This window comes from Propithecus coquereli, unplaced genomic scaffold (assembly GCF_000956105.1).
Source record: "Propithecus coquereli isolate 6110/MARCELLA unplaced genomic scaffold, Pcoq_1.0 Scaffold218, whole genome shotgun sequence".
Lineage (NCBI taxonomy): Eukaryota > Metazoa > Chordata > Mammalia > Primates > Indriidae > Propithecus > Propithecus coquereli.
In genome coordinates, this window is record NW_012146967.1 from 5,518,160 (window position 1) to 5,534,071 (window position 15,912).

General features: G+C 37.9%; 1 protein-coding gene across 1 annotated transcript in view; it reads right to left on the minus strand.

Annotated features, from left to right (window-relative positions):
- RBFOX2 (RNA binding protein, fox-1 homolog (C. elegans) 2) overlaps nucleotides 1–15,912 on the minus strand; it is a 276,297-nt gene that overhangs the window by 67,241 nt on the left and 193,144 nt on the right. Inside the window, exon 3 of the mRNA XM_012644707.1 lies at nucleotides 1,293–1,517. Coding sequence (XP_012500161.1) covers nucleotides 1,293–1,517 — 225 coding nt within the window. The remainder of the gene's footprint in view (nucleotides 1–1,292; nucleotides 1,518–15,912) is intronic.

Sequence of the window (15,912 nt, forward strand, 5' to 3'; positions counted from 1 at the left end):
CAGGCTGGTTTCGAACTCCTGAGCTCAAACAATCCGCCCGCCTCAGCCTCCCAGAGAGCTAGGATTACAGGCGTGAGCCACCGCGCCCGGCCTGATTTCGCATATTATTGATATGTAAGTGATACATACCTATTGTTAATTTATGACATTTCCTTTACTTCAGCAAGTTAGTAGTAAGAGGTGAAGTCAAAGAGGTGGGCTGGGACTAGGGACTAGTAAACCAAATATAGAGTTTGGATTTTATTCTAATTGTGTTAGGGGACTATTAAAAGTTAAGCAGGAAAACAGCATGATTTGCATTAAAAAACAAAACCATCTTGGCTGCTAACGGGAGAGTGAATAAGTTAGGCAGAGATAATACAGGAAGTAAGTGATGAGGTTTAGACTGGAGTGGTAATGATGGTGACAATTACCTAATGAGAATCAAACTTTTAAATCTCATAACAGCCTTTCAAGGTAGGTACTATTATCTTCATTTCACAGCAAGCCAAGGCAGGGAGAGATTAAATAACTGGCCCAAGGTTATACAACTTAGTAGAGGCCATATTGAGACTCAAACCCATGTAATCTAATAGAAAAGCTGAGCTCTTCCATCTGTAGTAGTAAAATGTAGAGACGAGGTTGAAGTAGTAAATGTTTTACAGCTACGATTGTCAAGACGTGCTAATGGATTAGATGTAGAGATGAAGGAAATAAAGAATGACTCCTAGGTTTTGCTTGAGCAACTAAGTGAATCTGGTAATATAATTATATATAGAGACGATATAAAATAAGAGGAAAAGGGTTCCAGGACCCAAACTCAGAGTATTGTACCATTTAAAAGTTGAACAGAGGAGGAGGAATCAGCAAAACACTCAGACTTAGCAGGGAAATAGGGAGAGCACGAAAGCCAAGAAGACAAAGCATTGCAAGGAGGAGGGAGGAGAACGTGTAGAATGCTGCTGAGAGATTGTGTAGTAGTTGAGGGCATAGAAGGGAATGTGAGATTTTGCAAAATGAAGGTTACTGGTGAAGTTGAAAAGAACAGCATCCTCCTAAATTTACTTTCACCACTATACTTACCTTGTTATACTGTCTATCTCCTCTCTAGACTAAAAGCTCCTGGGCAGTAACTGTGAGTTTTAATTCTAAATCCCTATCTTCTAATTACAATGCTTGGAATAGAACTGAAATTACATTAATGCTATGTAATGGAATGTAAATGCTAAGTTAAGTCAAAGGGCTTTCTGGTCTTATGATGAAGGATATGATTGACACGCATCCTTCCATTTTCTACTTCATAGTTCACGTACCGTAAGAGATCCGTTTTGTGTGCTAGGTGAGTTGCTACTCTGCTCTCCATGGGCTTGTGTACTTCCATAGAGTGTCAGGTTATGCTCACTGGTCTGGCCGGCATAGTCCTGAGTGTGTGGCACTCCGTATTCTGTGGGGATTCCATTCTGTGGAGGTGGTGGAAATGGGATGGTAGTAAAAGGCTGAACCATTGCGTCAGGAGTTGTTGTTGGCTCCTGGTTACCCTAAAACAAACAATGAGAAAAAGAAAATAAGAAGAAAAAGTGACTTTAAATCCCTGTTACATAATTATTTTTAAGGTGAGTATACAGAATTCTCTGAGTATTTTCTCACTGTACAGGTAAAACAGAATACTTATTGCCCCAGGCTTGGGGAAAATATTATTATACATACACACATAGACATATGTATGCAGACACATACACATACACTCCAACTTATGTTAATGTTGTGGCTATTAGACAGCTCCACAACCATATTAGTGGACTAGATGCCAAAAGGTTAAAAATGTTTGCTTTAAACCAAGTTTTTAATAAAATGCAAGGAAATTTCTCACACAAGGTAAGCTGTAAGAGATGAAATTAGTTTGGGCCATTAGTATTTTCTTTAGGATACTCTCTAATTCTTTACCAATTCTCAGGAAAAAAATAAACAGAAACAAATCAATTTCCTTAAAATTACAATTCATAGCCAACTGGCAGAACAACATTATAAATTAAAGTCTGAAAATAAGACAACATGGACCTCTAGATTTTAAGGCATTGAGTTCAGAAGAAAGTACATTACTAAAAAATTATTCTTTGTATATCAAGGTAGAGCTTTGTCTAAATCTTGGTTAGCAGGTTAATAAAAAAACCAAAAAACTTTCCTTCAAAATACTAGATAAAAACTTTCCAGACCAAAAAGAATTACTGCTACCAGATAAGGCTAACAACATAGCAGGATATCCTTCCATATACCATCCATTCCCACATGCTTATCTGAGATCCAGCATACCTGAAGTATCAATAAAGAACATGCAGTAACTATGGGAAACCATCAGAGGCCATTTTGGCTCCATAGCCTCTCTCTCACTTCCGTTCTGTCTTCAAGTTCAGATATAAAAGAGGGGTTTAAATCTTGTGTTACGGATTTTGCAAAGCCCTCACTACCCTCCCTTCTCAACAAATGACCTCCTGACTTTCCATTTTATTCCATAAAAAGAAAAATTATTGTTTTACTGAAGACACCCAAATCTGTAAAGTCTTGGGCCACTGTCTTTCTGGAAATAGTTGGCAGAGAGGGCAGAAGAGAGGGAGGGTAAAAGAAAGGGGAGAAAAGGAGAAATGGACTTTACAGTCATTAGAAAAATCAACTAGAAAAAAATATTAGCAAAAAGGTAAGACAGATACTGGGTTATTATTGCTAATGCCAGAGTGGGTTATATAAAACTGGTAAGACAGACAAACATATACACACACCCCAAGAGAAAAAGAGACAAAGGATATAACTGAACAATTCATAGAAGATAAAATACAAACAGGTAATAGAATGAAAATGCTCAACCTCACTAATAGTCGTGGTAATGCATATGATATTGAAATAATTTGTTTTTGTAGTCATCAAATCAGCAAAAAAAATTTTGGAAGTTTTATCAAGGTATAATTGACATACAATAAACTGCATCTGTATTTATTTACAGTGTACAATTTGCTAAGTTTTGATACACACACACACACACACACACACACACACACACACACACACTCTCTCTCTCTCTCTCTCTCTCTCTCTCATGAAATCATCACCACAATCAAGACAGTGAACACATCTATCCAAAATCCCCAAAAGCTTCCTTGTGCCCCTAATAATAAGTATGTATTATTTTTGTAATAAAACCTACAAAATATATTGTTTTTCATATTAAAAAGAATGACACAAAATATAATCAATAAGGAGAAGCCAATATGCTGAAGCATTGAATTATTGTGCTCTTAAGAAAATGATTGGCTGAGTGCAGTGGCTCCTGCCTGTAATCCTAGCACTTTGGAAGGCCAAGGTGGGAGGATCACTTGAGGCCAGGAGTTTGAAATCAGCATAGGCAACACAGCGGAGAACCCCTCTCTACAAAAAATAAAAGAAAAAGAAAAAAAAAAAGAAAATGGTAGTAACCCACCTAGAAACAAAAACTCTTAATTGTCTTCCACTTAAAAGTTATCAAACCCCCAAATTGAGCTGGCTCCAATATCTGAGAATCATTTCTACTTGGTACTAAAAACTGCTATACATAAAAATCCTCCCTTTGCCTAGTTCTTAGAAAATATGCTATGAAAACCTTCAATTGTTTTACTCATAAAATTTTTGAGGGGAAAGTTTTCCTTTGTCACCCACCACTACATAACTTCTTTTCATTATCTCTAGGTTGGGATATTGTATATGATTTCTCCTTAGCTATTCCGTGCATCCTAAGAAGGAAATAAAACAATTCTCTCCCTTTTTCAAACTACTCAGTGCTCTATTTACCTGTACCTATCTGGCAATATAAAATACATTGTTCCAGAAGCCCTCACTTCATTTACTGGCCTGAAGACAAATATGAAAAAGAATTCAAATTCAGGTGAATTGGTAAATGAAACAGAGTAAAAAGCACCAAAGGTCTCTACAGATCTATGTTCCAACTCCAGGCGTAAATATAATCTTACAGGAATCCACAGGAAATGTCTACTAAATAAGTGGTAAAGGATAAAAGACACAGTTTTCAAGTTAGTATCACATGGCCAAGGGTACTTTTCTCAGGCTCTGACGTTACTCCTCCTGGACTCGTAGCTTTCACTCCAGCTTCCATTCTCTGCCTCAGCCCTGCTGGGAATGAGACTCTGGCACACAAGCACATGGTATGAATTCTCCCACAGGGGTAGTCTTGACAGAGGTGGCTCCATCAAACTCTATAAACACATCAATTAGCAGTGGGAGATAAAAACGTTTTCTACAATCCACTTGTAGCCTAGGTACTAGGTGTTAACACAGAAATGCAAGCCAGGCAGAAGCTCTGTTTTCCTAGAAGAAGGGAAATGTGAACCTCTGTTAGGAGGTCAAGAAGAAATCCTTGGTGGATTATTTTGTTATTTATAGAAGTACTTTTTTGTTGTTGTTAAAAATGTAACAATTATATTTATATGCTAAGGGAATGAAATTGGGATAGAAGTGATTTCACATTTTGTCTCATATACTCTGCAATGTCTGAATATTTCCCCAAGTTATGTTATTAGTAGTAAAAATGTTAAATGTTTTCATATTTCTATTAAATTTCCAGGCCATATTCCAAAGTTCTAAGTTCAGTAGAAAAGACAACAGCCCCCAGAGAAACTAGGAGATGATAGTTCACATGATTATTTCTAGGCATGAATTTACCTCTATGCTTATGTAAAAATGTTTTGTTTCTAATATCATAGGCTAAGCTGCTTAAGTATATCTCATCTGAGAAAATAAATTATGAATATTAACTTTCTGTTGTAGTCCACAAAGTTAGATAGAATAGCTCTTTTCCCTAATTTAGCAGTCTATAAACTTGCTCCCATTTCCAGTTAGAAGTAATCCCTTCCTCTTCTATATTCTCATAGCATTTAGCTTGCACCACTAATGTGCAAGACGTTAGAATTTAACAAGACATTTAAATTCAAAACCTTATACTTAGCAAATTTAAGTATGTGTTTTGACTCCCCTGCTAGATTAAAAGCTTCACTATGATGGGTGGGGACTGTCTTGTTGAATGTAGAATCCCACATGGTGCCTAATAAATATGAAGTGCTAAGCAAACATTTATTAAATAAAGGAAGATTAAGATATAAAGTCACATGTGTGCTCACTACAGCAAATCGCTTTCTTTGGTGAGAGTAGAAAACATAACAAGGAGTAATACATAATGAAACAAATGTGGCTATCTTGGGCTGATATCGAATTGGAGAAGAGTACGGGGCAAGCAGGCAGAAGTGGTGGCCTACCCTCAGGAAAGAAAAGAATCCACATTTATGTGCTTGTGCTTTATGCACATGAGTTCATCTTGAAGAGTACTGACCTGCTGTGAGTGAAAATCAGATGTAACTATCAATTTCTAAGTTAAGAATGATGTCTTTCTCCTTTAAATCACAGATACATACGTAGCCTTCTGGTGTACAACATGAAATATGCTAAATGTTTTCATTATAAATTCAAATATAGTCATCCCTTGGTATCTGTGGAGGACTGGTCCAGGACACCCCCCCCCACGAAAATCCTTGGATGCTCAAGTCACTGGCATAAAATGGTGTAGTATTTTTATATAATCTATGCATATCTTCCTATATACTTTATTTTTATTTATTTATTTATTTTTGAGACAGAGTCTCACTCTGTTGCCCAGGCTAGAGGGCCATGGCGTCAGCCTAGCTCACAGCAACTTCAAACTCCTGGGCTCAAGCGATCCTCCTGCCTCAGCCTCCCGAGTAGCTGTGACTACAGGCATGCGCCACCATGCCTGGCTAATTTTTTCTATATATATATTTTTAGTTGTCCAGATCCTTTCTTTCTATTTTTTTTAGTAGAGACAGGGTCTCACTCTTGCTCAGGCTGGTCTCGAACTCCTGACCTCGAGCGATCCACCTGCCTCAGCCTCCCAGAGTGCTAGGATTATAGGCGTGAGCCACCAGGCCTGGCCCTCCTATATACTTTAAATCATCTCTAGATTACTCATAATACCTAATACAATGTAAATGCTACGTAAGTAACTGTTATGCTGTAGTGTTCAGAAAATAATGCGGGGAAAAAAGCCTGTACATGTTCAGGTTTCTCGCAACCATCCATTTCCCCTCCTAATATTTCCAATCTGCAATGCGGAACTCATGGATGTGGAAGGTGCAGATAGGGAGAGCTGGCTGTACCACCACGAGAATTAATTCCCATCACACAGGAACCCTTTCATCATCCATTACCTCAACCACAGCAGTCTCAGAGTTTCAACCATCACCTACTTACGGGTGACTTTGAAATAGTTTTTAGGTCCAACTACATGTTTTCTCCCAAGCTTTCATGGGAGGTAGAGTAAAACAGAAAAAAGAGCACGAACCTAAAAGGCAGACCCAGATGTGGGTGAATTACTTAACTAGTCTGTTTCGCCTCTGCAAAATGAACAACCCCCTTCAGAGGGTTGTGAAAACTGAGAGAAAGTGAAACTGACTTGTTTTGTTGTTTCTTCAGCATATTCTCTGTTCCTATTGAATTTTCCCGAACATTAGAATCAATTATATATTAACATTTAAGCATCTACAACATGCTAGTCTTTAACAGGGGAGAGGCATGAGGGCAAAAATAAAATTCTTGCCTTTGTAGGACAAATTTAGAAGGCAAGAAAGGCACGTAAACTAATCGATGTTATTGGTGCTAAAAATAAAGCTCTGCATAAAATACTATAAGAGAACAGAAAGAATGGCCCCAAATATAATTGTCTCCATTTTTCTAGGATAATTAAAGTCTATGTAATCTTGGAGAGAGAAACGTGTATTTTTGTTTATATCTTTTATTTTTCAACTTCACTCTAGTTTTTTGTTTGGTAACCTTGAGTCCCACTTATATACACAATCTGCTATTGTATTGCTTCTGTATCAACGGGCCGTAATCCTAGAAGTTTTCCAATTCCTATTTACATATATGGTCAGAATGGATCATGAATTCAAACAGATCAATATTAATTTTATTCACATCATCATAAACAGAATCATTTCATTATTTAGGTAGAGCATATTCTCGCCAGTTTATCACCACTGATAAATTCACTGATCATTTTTCTAGTACTGTATACAAATGGAAATTAATTTTCTAGAATTGTAATAGAAAAAATATTTTTGCTTTTAAGTATTTTACAAATTATACCCTTTCCCCCGCTGGGATTTGCTTATATAGGCTCAGATTTCAAGCTCCATCTGCCTTTGTTTTAAATAAACAAACAAACAACAAACCAAAGTACCTAAGAAAAGGCCTGCCATTCTTCTCTAATCTGGTACTAAAAGAAATGACTTCTCCCCAAACATCTGTGACAAGAGGAAAAAAATAGCTACATAACTCTTATCTCAGAAACGTAAGAAGACAACACTGGATTTAAAATTATCTAGGATCAATTTTAAAAAATTAACTCTGTAGAAGAACGACATACTAAGAAATTCCAGAAGAACAAAATGGGTAAATAAACATGTACAAAGACAATACAATGCTCATTTGCTAGACTTAAAGCAAAATTGATTCTACATTCTTAACTTACCTACATATTTTTAACAGTGCTACCCTAAAAACTACTTCCTTTAGTATCTAAAACATTTTTTTTTTTAAGTCTAAAGACAGCCAAGTTACCTTGTACTGTCCTTATTTTTTTCTTTAAACTCCCATAATAACACCTAGAGGGAGAGCTGTAGAGTAGTAAGAGTGTTTTTCTTTTCTCATCTCAACAAAGTTTTACAATCTGAATACCCAGAGCAGAAAGTGTTAGTGTCCAATAATCCTGAAAATATGTCTGGTGACTTAGATAAAAGTAATCTATTTTCTCTTTTACAATAAATTATACCCGGAGCCATAAGATGTTAGACGACTTGCAGATAAATTTGAAATGGAGAGGAAAAATCTATACATGAAGTCTCCAGCATTTATATTCAGGTTGAATTCTAAGAGTTTATTTTTCATTTTGTTGTTTGGAACTTAATGGATGGCTGGGATCCCAAAGAAGCTCACATAAACAGATTTTCTTATTATATAATAACAATTATGGCAATAAAAACCTATCACCACTAAAATACTAAATTTAAGAGAAAGTGCTATCTAATTCCAAGTAAGGAATTCAGGGACACATGTATTCCAGCTGCAGTTTCACAATAAGATCACCGACCCCGTGAAGTAAGGAACTACTTCCATAATACCCGGCTTACCACACCCACAAACTCATCTTTTATGTCATTCCTTGACAGCAGAGATGCCCATATTTTATTGTGTGTAACAAACCATTTGAGCAGCATGTTTAAAAATGCAAATGTTAAGATCCTTTCCCCATAGATTAGGATTCAGTGGGTTGGGGCTGGGCCCTGGTACTTTTTGGTATAGGTGGTATGGGTACCACACTCTGAGAAACACTGTTTTAGAGGCTTTGGCTGGCAGAACGGGAGAGAATTATGGTGGTAGCATGCTTCCAGAAAATGCCCTGAAGCATCTACACCTCTAGAAGAGGGACAAAGACTAGGGAGGGCATAGGTTATAAGAGGAAGCAACAGTGGCTATAAATGTAAGTTTCTTGAAAGTAAAGGATTACCTGTTTATACGGAACCTACAGATAAGAGAATAAATACTAGTTGGTTTTTTCCCCCAAAAAACGCAAATCTACTGAAATGCAGGTCTCACAATGGATCCTTACTTTAGAGTGAGTATAACTAAAGAACCAGGGCCCAAAGTCTAAGTGTGCTACAGCTACATTAAGGGGAGATGGAGAGCAGGAGGATAACTAGTGCAATTGTGAGCTCTTGTAAACAGACAATTAATAAAATAAAAATAAAACAGGCAATACGATATACTCTACATCCATGCTTAGAATAAAAATAAACGACAGAAGCTAATATACGTAAGTATAAGGGCAGTTAGAGATTTGGCCAACAAGAAAATTGCACACTTGCTTCTAAATCACTTGTCTTCAAAACACACACACACACCCTTCTTTTGAATTACTCAGAAAAAAAAACCAGACTGATCTCTCCCTTGAAGCTGAGTTTTGCCATCTCACAGCAATGAATATTTAAATAGGAAAATAAATATTTCAGAACAAAGTCATTCAAACAGATTATCTATCAGGTTAAAAATGACAAACCCTGTAATAGTCTTAATGTCTCCAGCCTCTTAAAAGCTTTCGTCTATTTCTCTTTAAAGCAACATTTATAACTTCAAACATCCATGAACCATGTCTTCCCCTGTCAACAAGAGACCACAAGAACTACTCTAGTTCAGCTACCTTGGAAGGCCCCTACAGACAATTGTTAGATGTCTATTCTAGTCAATGTAATTGGTGATTTACACAATGCATGGATAATTATTCTTTTTCTCAACGCAAATTTTTTACTACAATTTAAATTAATTTACTCTTTATTTTGTCTTTATGGACAATTAAGTTTGCATCTTCCATATGCTAAACTGGAACATCCTTAAAAGTAGTCATAACTCAGGTTCAGAATAAAACATTGGCAAGGTTTCATAGTGCCTTCTGAATCACAAAATATTTAATTATGCTTCACAGATTTTATGTCTGGCATTCTACTGCAGTCCACTGCTTTAAAATGGAAAATTAAGATGATATCCATATAGTAACAGACAAAAATTTTCCCTATCCCCTTCCCAAAACAAAACTGCATTTTGTCTACAACCATGGTTACACAGTGGCTTATATTTTCTCTAATCATTTCACAGGTAAAGTCCTTAGGTACTGCGGACTGAATTATAAACTTCATCACAAAATGAAGTGATAATGAGCACATAGTAGTAGCTCTTTAGAAAATGCTTACTAAATTGAATTAATCAGGTGTAAGTCTATAAAAAAGATAGGAGCTCTTCTCTCAATAGCTTATCAACCCTGCAGGAAGCTTTCCACAATATAAATAATCATTCATAAATATTTACTTCATAAAATGAGTTATGATAGTTCTATTAAAATATATATAATAATTGAAAGGCCACATGTGAGAGTCCTCATTATTTACTGTGGGAAATGAAAAGAAAAATGAGTCTCTGCTTTCATGCAGGCTATCCAAAGAATCTTTAACAGTTCTCCTTTCTTCTAATTTAGTCTCAATCTAATTAATTCTCCAAGAAGCTACAAGAATGGTCTTTCTAAAATAAAACCTAAATCTGATACTGTTAATTAATCCTCTTCTTAAAACCCTAGACTCCCAATGTCTATAGTCTAAACACCTCTGCATGAAAAGTCATGCTCCTTGCATATTTCACCTATTTAGCTTCAATTCTTGCCATCAGATATTTATTGAGTACCTATCACATGCTGGACATTCCACTGTAGCCCCCACTGGGGAAACAGTGATTAAAAAGACAAAGTCCCTGCCCTTATGGAGTTTACATCATAGCAAGGAGAGACACATAGTAAATAAACAGATGGTGTGCTGTGGAGAAAAATAAAGTAAGAAAGAGGGGCATGAGAGTATTAGGGCTGGAGGGGTAGAGGATTTCTATTTTCCACAGGGTGGTCAGGGAAGGTAACATTTGATCAGATTCTTTTAGAAATTAAGGCAACAAGCCATGTATATATCTGGATGGAAGCTACTCCAGACAAAGGGAACACAAATGCAAATGTCCAGAGGTGAAAATACCCTCTCAGCTCATTCTAAGAACTAGGAACATGAAGGCCTAGGAGGCCTGTGTGATTGGACTGCATAAGCATGGAACAGAGTGGCAGGAGATGAAGTGAGAAAAGTGGCAGTGGGGAAACAATGACGTCAGCAGAAATCTTGTAAAGCTTATGGCCACTGCAGGGATTTTGGCTTTTACACTCCACTGAGAGTTTTGAGCAGAGAAGTGGTGTGGTCAGACTTAGGCTTTAAATGGATCATTTGGCCAAGGCAAAGGCAAAAGCAAAAGCAGGTAGACCTGTTAGGAGGCTATCATAATCCACCTCAGAGATGTTGATGGCTTGGCGCGGGTGGTGCTCTAATGTGTATGGAATCCTGAAAAACACCTTGTGCTACTTCACTCTCCAGTTTTTTTGTACCTACTATTCTTTCTGCTTATAAAGTCATTCTCCTTTCTACCCATCTGGCTAATCTGTACACAATCTTTAATATGTGGTTCTAGGCTGGGCGCGGTGGCTCACGCCTATAATGCTAGCACTCTGGGAGGCCGAGGCGGGCGGATCGCTCTGAGCTCAGGAGTTCAAGACCAGCCTGAGCAAGAGCGAGACCCCATCTCTACCAAAAAATGTAAAGAAATTAATTGGACAGCTAAAAATATATGCAGAAAAAAAAAAAATTAGCCGGGCATGGTGGCGCGTGCCTGTGGTCCCAGCTACTTGGGAGGCTGAGACAGTAGGATTGCTTGAGCCCAGGAGTTTGAGGTTGCTGTGAGCTAGGCTGACGCCACGGCACTCGCCCCAGGCAAGAGAGTGAGACTCTGTCTTAAAAAAAAAAAAAAATATGGGGTTCTAGCATCTACTCTTCCCTAGAGGTTTCTGATTCACTCAAATAGGAAAAAAAAAAAATCATTTTCTCTGCCTACCCCTCCAACCTAATACTTGACTTTATTGTAGTACTTACAATCTATTACAATTATTTGTTTACGTTTCTGTAGTCTTTACAGAACATGAACTCTTTGAGGGCAGGTAATTGTCCAGGTGTAATTCATCTTTGTATCCCTTCGTATCCCCAGTGACCGACCACCTTAGATGCTCTCAGTAAGGGTTTCTTAAAGAAATAAATGATGTTATAACCTAGTAGAATATATAAATAACTAAAACTTTTATTACTTTAACGAAAGTTATAACCCAAATGATATGGTTAGCACAGGAGGAGATCAAAACCTAGCATGGGGGGAAAAAAGGTGACATGGGGAAGGAGAGATCAGTTAGAAGGACACTACAAACTTTGAAGGACTTATAATAAGGCCAGGAACTATTATACAGCAGAGGCAGAGGGATATAGATTAGGGGACACGTGCTAAAGACAATTCCACAGTAGCATCAGCAGAACCTGGCAATGGGTACAAGGGACTAGCAGAAAATAACTGGATTTCAATGCTAGGGGACCGTATGCTAATGGAGAAGTCAAACAGCAGAAGGTGTTTTTCAGGAAAAGGTAGGAAAGGAGTAAGGATCAATTCTAGAAGTCCAATAAGATTATCCCGATATAAACTAATTAGATTTTATTGTTTAAGATTTTGAGTTCATTCTTTTTAAAAATACATTCTAAAAGACCTTTGATAGCTATTTCTAGGGTGTTTTGGTAATTCATTTTTATTTTTCTCAAATTAATACATACACATGACAGCAAATCAGGTACAGAAGGGCTTCTGATGAAAAGCTGCAGTCTCCTATCCTTCCCTCCATCAGTCCTGTGGGGAGCACCCCTCTTTTAATATTACTAGTTTCTTACGAGGCAAAGGTTCTAAGGTCAGAGGCTGCCATTAGGGATCACTGACTCCTCTGACCATCCGCAGGGCTTAGGCATCCCTCTGTGCAGATCTGATCTGTTCACTAAAAGTGTAGGAGCTGGCCTCTGAGGCCACTGAAGGAAGAGGTCACGTGAGTTAAATGTATGGCAAACTTTGACCAAAACGGGGAGGAGCAGGAGATGGGAGGAAACCAAAAGATAAAACACCACTCCACACCCCCTTTGGACGGACTGGCCAGAGAAGCAATGGTTCTACACAATCTCCCTGAAGACTTCCAAGCAATCAATATCGCCTGTTAAAAAGTCTGACCAGCTTTCCACCATCGCACTCTCCTTTCCCTCCTGCTTTCCTGAGATTGTACTCTCCAATAAGGTGTTAGCAGGTAAGATTTTGGCTCAGGCTCAGTTTTCTCAGTTCTGTATTTTCCATGTGTTGTCTTAAACCTCTACACTTTGGGAGATATCTCCAACTCTATTTTCCTATTCTTCTACTGCATGTTTTCTTTTGACAATCATGTTCTTAATCTTTCGCATTCTTTAATTGTTCTCTTTTCATTACAACTATAACTGGTCTTATGAATGTATTATCTTCTAGAATTTCTGAGTATATTAGTTAAAAGATTTCTTTAAAGTTCAATTCTTTTCCCTCCACTATCCTGTTGCCCCTGGGGGTTAGGTTTTCTATTTGTGTCTTCTGGTCTCTTTCATGCTGAAAGTTCCTCTTAGACTTCTAATGATCCTCATGTACCAGAGGTATAGGTAGAAGGACTTGGTTAGCTGGTATGAGTTTTTTCTGCTGATCTGCTTTCTTTAGATCTCTCCCTGGAATTGAAATTCCAACTGGGAACTCAGTATGGGACAGGAAAAAACATGTCACTGGTAGGCTTTATTTTAGTGTAAGCTGCTAGAAAAGTATGGAATACCCTCCCCCCATCTCCCAAATATCAGACTAAAGGCAGGGGTGCCAATATCTAGCACAAAAACAATTACATTTCCCCAAACATTTTGATCAATTTCTTTAGAAACAAATAATCACATTTTTGTTTTGTTTTTCCTTTTTTAATGCTAGAGAAAGAGGGCAGCACAGTAGATGCCACTGGGAAAGGGCTGGAAAGGCTCTGGCAATGCCAGGTAGTTGCGTTATCCCTACATAAACACTGAATTCCTGTTTTCTGTCCCTTCTTCACTTTTGCTCAGAGAGCCCTTGGGGGTTCCTGCTGGGTAGACTGGCTTCCATACCACAAGCAGCCTCCTTGTTTCACTGCCAAGCCTCATGTCCTCCATTTTATCCATCAATTGGTCCCCACTTGCTTTAGCTTTTCCAAAAATTTGTTTAACTCTCTTGTTTATTAGTAATATCATAGTTTACCCTTTTCTACTTGCTATTACTGATTTATTTCTTTTTGTACTTCTGTTTAATATATTGTTATTTCAGCAGAGTCTTACAAAAGATGGGAAGCAACTGAAAGCATCTATCTATCAACTTGACTCAGACGTCATGATTTATTTTTTGTAAAAAATTTCAGCCGTATGTTAGCTCTGGAATTCCAGGTTCCTTTACAGATGTGAGAAAAGTTAATCAACTAAAACTTCTAAGTTTCTTTAAAATAACCCTTGAACACTGAGATTTATTAAAAGCAAACTTGAGAAAGTTAAAAGGAAAATAAGAAGTGTTCACAATTCTTGAAACTGCTCTTGTACTTACGCTTTAATATATTAGGCATATTCAGATTACAGGAAGCAAAGCAACTCAGAGAAGTATCAGAAGTAAATGTATGTTGTAAGTCACAGTCCAAGTGCCATCTACAAGTATACCCAGCACTATGCACAAAACATTATTCTAAATCCTTATAAACAAAAAGATTTGTAATGGTCTAACCACTCTCAGAAACAAAAGAAATCAAGTATTTACCAGTTACAACGCCTAATTCTTCACCTCCCTCCTTCTTCATGAATGCAATAGTGGCCAAGATCAGAATGCAGTCTAAAGGGAGGAAAACAATTCCTGTTACCCCACTGATCTCTAACAAATGGATCAATAAGGCATGCCATGGACTCTGATCCTTTAGTCAGGAATGGCGATGAAATATAAACCAGTGATTGCAACATTTAATCCTTCATTACGAGATAAGAAATTAGAATCCTATGTTAGAAGAAGCCATCAAAAAAGTTATTATAAGGCCAGGCACAGTGGCTCACGCCTGTAATCCCAGCACTTTGAGAGGCTGAGGCAGGAGGATCACTTGAGCCCAGGAGTTTGAGACCAGCCTGAACAACACAGTAAGACCCCACCTCTATAAAAAATAACAACAAAAATACTATCTGGGCATGGTGGCGTGTGCCTGTAGACCTGGCTACTCGGGAGGCTCAAGCAGGAGGATCGCCTGAGTCCAGAAGTTCGAGGTTCCAGTGAGCTATGGCCATTGCACTTTAGTCTGGGTGACAGATAGAGACCCTGCCTCTTAAAAAAAAAAAAAAATAGGATGTTATTACTGAACAGGGAAACCTGTCTCAAAGGGAGAATATTCAACTTAAGAAAGATGGCATACTGAAATGTGGATATCTGAAACCAGCTACTGAGAGCATCAAAAAGAAGACATCGGGCCGGGCATGGTGGCTCATGCATGTAATCCTAGCACTCTGGGAGGCTGAGGTGGGAGGATTGTTTGAGGTCAGGAGTTCAAGCCTAGCCTGAGCAAGAGCCAGAGCCCGTCTCTACAAATAATAGAACAATTAGCCAGGTGCAGTGGCGTGGACCTGTAGTCCCAGACACTTGGGAGGCTGAGGCAGGAGGATGGCTTGAGCCCAGGAGTGTGAGGTTGCAGTGAGCTATGATCATGCCACTGCATTCTATCCCAGGCAACAGAGCAAGATCCTGTCTCAAGACAAAAAGAAAGCCATCTATACTTTAATGGTAATGAAAACATTCCCAGAGTTTACTCCACATTTTCTATAAGAGTCAAGTCAATGCTCCCCCTCCAACAAAAAATAAATCTTCAAGTATACTTAAAGCAAAACGGGCATATATTTCTTCTCTCCGCTTACAATCTTCCTTACCTGAAACTTCATTATTGTCATTATCAAATGAACTAGACTATCCAGCTTCAATCAAAAGTAATTTTCCAGTAAAGAATGGCAACCCAAGATACTTGAGTTTAACTTTTTCATTTTAAGATTTTCCCTTTCAGGAATGAGGAGCATAAGGACCTGAATCTTTAACCTCTATAGACTAAATATCTTTTGTTAAAGGTCTGAAATTCCTAAAGGATGTTCTGACTATAGAAAGAACAGCAGAAAGACTATGGAAAAATTAATTCTAGCTCCATTTCTGCCATTACCTTGCTATGTGATCTTGGACAACTCACTTCCTCTTGGGATCTGTATCCTAATTTGGTAAGATAAAGTTCACTTAGCTCTAAGAATCTACGATTCTATGATAAAGGGGCTTTATCCAAGAGATAGAATATAG